This window comes from Xiphophorus hellerii, chromosome 13, assembly GCF_003331165.1.
Source record: "Xiphophorus hellerii strain 12219 chromosome 13, Xiphophorus_hellerii-4.1, whole genome shotgun sequence".
Lineage (NCBI taxonomy): Eukaryota > Metazoa > Chordata > Actinopteri > Cyprinodontiformes > Poeciliidae > Xiphophorus > Xiphophorus hellerii.
This window is the reverse complement of record NC_045684.1, coordinates 4667072-4673570: the sequence shown is the minus strand read 5'-3', so window position 1 is coordinate 4673570 and position 6499 is coordinate 4667072. Positions and strand designations below refer to the sequence as shown.

Below are 6499 nucleotides of genomic sequence, written 5' to 3'. Positions count from 1 at the left end.
ATTTCAGGTAAAACTTTCAATGATGTATTAATTAATGTGTTCACTTGCCTTTCAGTATATAGGTAATTGGAAAAATTTATGAATGAGTCATAAAAATTCAGATGAGAAATGTATATCATTATTCTAAAATAGTTCAATCAACCTAATGGTCTCAGATTTGTGTCTGTGTGTGTGTGTGTGTGAAATAAATGTCTTCTACAACATCAGTTGAAATATGCAAAATTTTAATGGCAGTTTTTTGTTCGCACAGAAGGAGGCGCTATAGCCACCCTTAAAACTTGCTCCACGTCGGTCTTTTAATCCCAACTCAGAAGAAGACGGATGTTTGGTGATGATATTTCCAACAGCTCCTGAACTGCACACCAGCCTGAACTGAACACCGGGGCCTTCATCTCCTCTCTCACCGGGCATCAACCACCAGCAACCGGCCATGGCACGGAGGTTCTTCGTCGGGGGAAACTGGAAGATGAACGGAAATAAGGAGAGCCTGGAACAGCTGATCACCACTCTGAACACCGCCAGCCTGGACGATCAGACCGGTAACCCTGACTGATGAGCGGCTGCAGGGTTAGATGCAACGCTCCCATATAATTATCCGCTATTAGCTGTGTTTTCTAAATAAAAGTGTTAAATAAATATAGGGATGCAGCTCGAGGTGGAGTCGTGATCAGGATGACTTGCAAAAAGTCCTCTGACGTTTCTGTCTTTAAGTATTGGAAAGTAACTGAGTACATTTACTCAATTACTTGCACTTCTCCTAAGAATATTTTCTACATGAAAGAACCTACAGTTTCTTTCAGACAATGAGTATAAATGGAGCACAGAATAAAATCTATTATTGTTTTTTACTTTTAGAAAACATAAATCATATTTGAATAAAATATATATATATTTTTTTTTTAAAATATATTAAATATATATAAATATATTTTGTTAGGATTTGATTGCAGAGGTCTTGTTACTAGGGTTGATAATTATTATAATGAAATTTTTAAAAGCGTAAATGTAATTAACATTTACGCAATTAATTGTTTATTGTAAAAAAAAAAAAATTAATTGCAAAAAGAGCACCTTAAACGCAATTTCTTAACAAAAAATTCTGGATATCTATTTCACCCCATCCTAGAAGATGCATCATTTCAGATTTCTAAAAACAAGAACTAAATTTAATTTTTTTGTGCACTGAACATTTTCCTTCCTCTCTATGCTTCTACAGATAATGATCAATATCACTAGTGTTTATATTAACTTAAATTCTTCGAGCTAAATTTTGGGTGCATGTAAGATGCTATATAAATTAAAGTTTACTTACTTACTAATCTAAGCTCTGTGGGGATTTTTTAAATGTTTTTTTTTGTTCTTTTTTTGTTGTTTTTCTTTTGTCATAGTTCATTAAATATAAGCTCTATTATTTTTCTCAGGGTTTACCAGTAATGGGTTAAAAAGCCACATATGAAAGATTTTGAGTAAACGCATAATGAATCCAGGATAGAAAAGTGTGAATAATTAATAAATAATAAAGAAGAATGCCTAGTTTCTACACAGCATCAAGCAAGTTTTAGCAATTATGATCCTTATAAAATTACATTACTTTGAAACTGCTCTTACAGAGAAGAAAAAGCAACAGATACAGTAACTTTTCTGTATTGTTTTCAGAGGTGGTGTGTGCTGCTCCTTCCATCTATCTGGACTTTGCTCGGTCCCTTCTGGATCCTAGAATTGGGGTCTCAGCCCAGAACTGCTACAAAGTGGCTAAAGGAGCATTTACAGGAGAGATCAGGTGTGTCAGCCACTGAGAGACAAAATAGTAAAATAAAAAGCAAACACGGTTCGGACTGATTTTATGTTTCATACAAGTGGTTCCTTTTTTTTTTTTTTTTTTAATCAACTAAGGGTTGGAAAAACCCTAAAATCATCCCATATGTCATATGTTCAGATCTATGTTGGAGGAGGTAAACTCTGAGAACATTGGAAATGTGTTTTAGAAAATGAAAAACAGAGTTCAATATTTCCTAGCTCTGAAGTAAAATCATACTTTGTTAAAATAAATACAATCTGTTGCAGTCCAGCTCTTTAAGAGGTGGCCTACTCCCCACCATGTTTACCCCCCTGTGCCTCCCTCCAGCCCAGCTATGATAAAGGACAGCGGGGCAGACTGGGTGATCCTCGGACACTCAGAGAGGCGCCATGTGTTCGGGGAAAGTGATGAGCTAATCGGCCAAAAGGTGAAACTTTATTCCTGCTACAGACTGTTTATTTCACAGACTGACTGCTATGTCTGTCTGCGTCATTATATGTCATAGAAAATGATAAAGTCCTTTTTTATGATTCTTTTCAACTTATTGCCCTCAGTTAATTAGAAACCCATTTTGTTTCCTCAGACTTTCCCCATTTCTTCTTTAGTGCTTTGAAAAAGCATAAAATGAAACAATCAAAAGTACAAGAAATCTGTAATGGAGCAAATAATTTGTACTGTTTGTTAATTTGAATGTTTGAAAATCTTTTCTTCTCTTAGTAAATTAGTAAAAAACATCTGGGATTTAAATATTTTTGTTGCGATAATGGTATCAGGTCATATCTTCTGTATCAGAATGCCTTTAATGTCATTGTACAGAAGCAAAATGGAATTTCTTACAAATATATGAGATGTGGAAGGTAAAGCATTGACTAAGTTATGATATCTGCAGGTTGCTCACGCGCTGGAGAGCGATCTCGGAGTGATCGCCTGTATCGGTGAGAAGCTGGAGGAGCGAGAGGCAGATACCACAGAAGAAGTCATCTACGCTCAGACACAGGTTATTGCAGGTGAACAAATCTATTATGTTTCTTCCTGGCTCAGGTTTAGTTTTTTTTTTTTTTTTTTTTTCATTTCCTGTCTTGTTTTTTTTTTTTGGTCTAAGTTTTTACATTTTCCTTTAGCTTTTTTTTTTTTGTCTTAAAACAATTTTTAAAAATACAATAATAGTTGCTATACTAGACCAATGATGATTAAATATTGTATGTATAGGCATATTATTATATGAAAAACGATCAACAAATAAAGTTGGAATGTATTGGGACGATTGGTTAAAACCTGCAAACCAGTTTTTTTGTATTTTACTCTACATTACGTAACCTGATTAATGATCTTTTCTCTGGTCACATGTTGGCCTCATGCATTTTTCTCCTGTACTGAATCTAGGTTGCTCACTGTTTTAAAATGTAAATAGGTCAGTGGACTCTGCTGCTGCAGAAATTTTAGGAGACACAGCTGTGTCTGCAGCTTCCCACTGCTACAAGGACACGTTTCTATGTGAACTTTACTTTCTGTTTGTGTGCAAACGTTTCTTTGCAGACTTTGTGTATTTGCTTTCCGGATTACTCCGTTTATGAACAGATTGGATTAATTACAGCTTCGAGCTTTCATTTGCAATGCATGGATTAAAGGGATGTTGGGTTGCAGAAAATGTGACGGACTGGGGGAAAGTGGTGCTGGCGTATGAACCTGTTTGGGCCATCGGCACTGGAAAGACAGCCACACCTGAGCAGGTAACAATAAAGAAGGGACAGAGTAGCTTTGGCTGCTTTGTCTCAAGAGGCTTAGAACGCACAAAAGACTGAACTAATCCTAAAATAAAACATCAAACAAGAAAAATATGATTGAATGTTTTCTGAATGTTTTCTTTTTCTGAATTGTGCTGCCAGTTCAGAAAAGGTTGTGAAAATTAATTTCAGTCATGGACAACTGCAGTTCCATAAAAGTCTTTTGACAAACTTCATGTGGAAAAACTTAATTGTAATTGTGGCCCAGATGATTTCATAATAACTATTATTGTCTAAAATTAGAATTTTTTTGCCCCAAAGGAATAAATTCACTAATGACAAAAGTTTATTTTTTTCTCCAAGTTTCAGTATGAGATTATCCTGCTGTAACAGAACATATAACATTTATTTTAAGTTGGTTTTTTTTGGTTTTTTTACATATTTACCACAGCTGCTACTAACTGTAAAGGGTAGTGGGGATCTGAATAAAAAAGTGACCTAATGTGAATGATTATTAGATGACAACTTAAAAAAGATACGATTTTAGAATAATTAGGGGCTGCCAAATAGAAATGTAGAATAGCACAAAAATTTACAATACAAATGAGAAAGAACGAGAAGAATAAAGTGTCTGACGTAAATACAGATGTGACGGAATAAAAACACGCACAACAGGCGCAACATAAACTTCCAAACCTAGAAATAAAAGCACAAACTTGTAGAAAAACTGGTTTGCATGAACATGCAGATTTAGTGTTATATTTCCAAGAACGCTTTTATTGTTATATTCATATTTGAATCTGAGAGATTTATTGAACATTGCCAGACTGATTTCTGATTTATTTTTATAATTGTACTTACTTGATAGATGTATAATATGTATTCCTTCCTTAGGCTCAGGAAGTTCATGAAAAGCTGAGGGCTTGGTTCACAGCAAATGTATCAGATGATGTGGCTGACTCCCTGCGCATCATTTATGGAGGTTCGTGGTGATGTTATACTGCATATATTTATTTTTTGCTACTATATTTAGCTGCTATAGATATACTTGTCTAGTCAACCAATGTCTTCTGTTGTCTAATTGGACGCTTTGAATTCTTCCTGAAAGACCAGAATAAAGAAGTTAGTGAAGATTTTTTTAAAGTTTTGCATTGTACTTTAAGTGTAGGTCTCCCTTTACTGTTGTGTCTTTTGCTTTTTTTCAATGCAGCACTCGCAGTTGTGTTTAAGAATTATTTCCTCCAAAGCTTTTTTCTTACTGCTTCATTCACACTATGCATCTCTTGGCTGGGTGTGTCCTCCAGGTTCAGTCACCGGCGCAAACTGCAGGGAGCTGGCGTCTCAGGGCGACGTGGACGGCTTTCTGGTTGGCGGAGCCTCTCTGAAACCGGAGTTTGTTGACATCATCAACGCACGTGCATAAAGTGTAAAGACGATCACTAAACTGGGATCATTTTCACACTATTCTGTCACACTGCAGTTTTACGAGAACTAAGCTGACTCATGCACAAACAAATGTCTGTTTTACATGAATATGTTGGTTTCTTTAAATGTAATTTAATGCTTATTTGTCTAAAAAGTGAGATATAATTACCATTGGCATATCTTCAGTAGTTTTTAAGTTGAAAAGGACAATCTCATTATTACCTGCTCTTAGTTTAACCTGTGAAGTTTGTTTTTAAATTGCATCAATCAGTGTCTGTTTACTTACTAAATAATGTGATTTTCTTCACTCCTGTGACATTTGTCTCTCCTGTATTGTAACACACAGTCTGTAATAATTACTGTTGTAGACATAGTTCCCTTACATTAACATATGCAAAGGAAATGTGAAGAGTCAGTGACTCAGTAGGTCTAAAAGCTTTATGACTGTATGTAGCTTAACCCTGGCTCAGGTTGCACTTTAGAAAATGTAGCGATCGGGGAACTGATCATTGTACACTGGAAGCAAATAAATAAAATGTGGAAACACATTGCAATGGTTTCATCTTTATAAGGGCCATTTTTGAGGGCAATTAACATAAATGTGCTTGGGGAAAGCATTCTGGCTTTATTCACAAACATCTGCATTAGGTCTTTGCAAAGAGTGCATTTACAAACTACTATATGGCTTCCTATGCTGCTTGTGGAGTGTTGGCTTCTTTCTTGCCAAGTAGTCTTTCAGTCCATAGCGGTGTAGGACTCATCAGTGTCCTGTTCTGACACATTTATGTTTATGTTTTGTCTCTCTACAAGTGAGTAACCTCTTTAAACTCTTAAGAAGGTAAAAATATATTTATGTCTCACATTGATAATTTTAATATGAGCAAATTTGTTGTTTTTTGCAGGAATCCTCAAAAATCTTGTCTCCCATTTCTTCAGTCCCACAAACTGAGCTGACTTTTCATATTTTGACAGATTTTCAAAAAGCATACCTGTATGGCAGACCCCCACTAGTATTTTGCCTGTTCTAATAACTGTGAAGATAGCAGCGGGGGTTCTTGTATTAACAGCTGTAAATCAAACTGATCCCACATGAGTGGGAGTGCAAATTAATCTGTCAACACCTTTACTGCCTTGAGATTGGCCCAACGGAAAATTTTAGAGACGTTGCATTTTCAGAAGCACTGCAGTTCTGTGAACGTTTGAACCCTGGAAGCAAACACTAAGAACATGAACTGGAATAGAGCAGGAAAGCCGAGCCTTGTGAAGCTCCTCAAAGTACACTGCAAGCCATCTGTGACTTTGAGTATAAGATTTTACAACATTTTTAATTAGCTACTGTAGCTGGAATTTTTCTGTATATGCATTTTTATGTATGCTCATGTATTTAGATCCTATAATTTTCCTCCACAAAAACTCAGAGATACCTGGATTGATCACAGAACAGCTATTGGGCTTTTAATTTATTTGTAGCCTTCAATATATATCTTTCTATAGTTCTCAAACGATATTTTCAAGTCAAATCTGTAATATGTAATCATAATACATGCAGTAG

General features: G+C 35.5%; 1 protein-coding gene across 1 annotated transcript; it reads left to right on the top strand.

The window, feature by feature from the left end:
• Positions 1–307: 307 nt before the first annotated feature.
• Positions 308–5495, top strand: LOC116731103 (triosephosphate isomerase). The gene is made up of 7 exons (XM_032580615.1): positions 308–539; positions 1657–1780; positions 2126–2225; positions 2688–2805; positions 3443–3528; positions 4417–4504; positions 4827–5495. Exons 1-7 carry the CDS (start codon positions 431–433, stop codon positions 4943–4945), a joined length of 744 nt encoding a protein of 247 aa, XP_032436506.1. The 5' UTR covers positions 308–430; the 3' UTR covers positions 4946–5495.
• Positions 5496–6499: the final 1004 nt, after the last annotated feature.

What these genes read in the sequence shown, in the direction of transcription:
- LOC116731103 (XM_032580615.1), top strand. Translation starts at nt 431, where the DNA reads ATGGCACGGAGGTTCTTCGTCGGGGGAAACTGGAAGATGAACGGAAAT. An exon ending in CAGCCTGGACGATCAGACCG is followed by an intron (nt 540 to 1,656) that starts GTAACCCTGACT and finishes TATTGTTTTCAG; the next exon opens with AGGTGGTGTGTGCTGCTCCT. An exon ending in AGACAGCCACACCTGAGCAG is followed by an intron (nt 3,529 to 4,416) that starts GTAACAATAAAG and finishes TTCCTTCCTTAG; the next exon opens with GCTCAGGAAGTTCATGAAAA.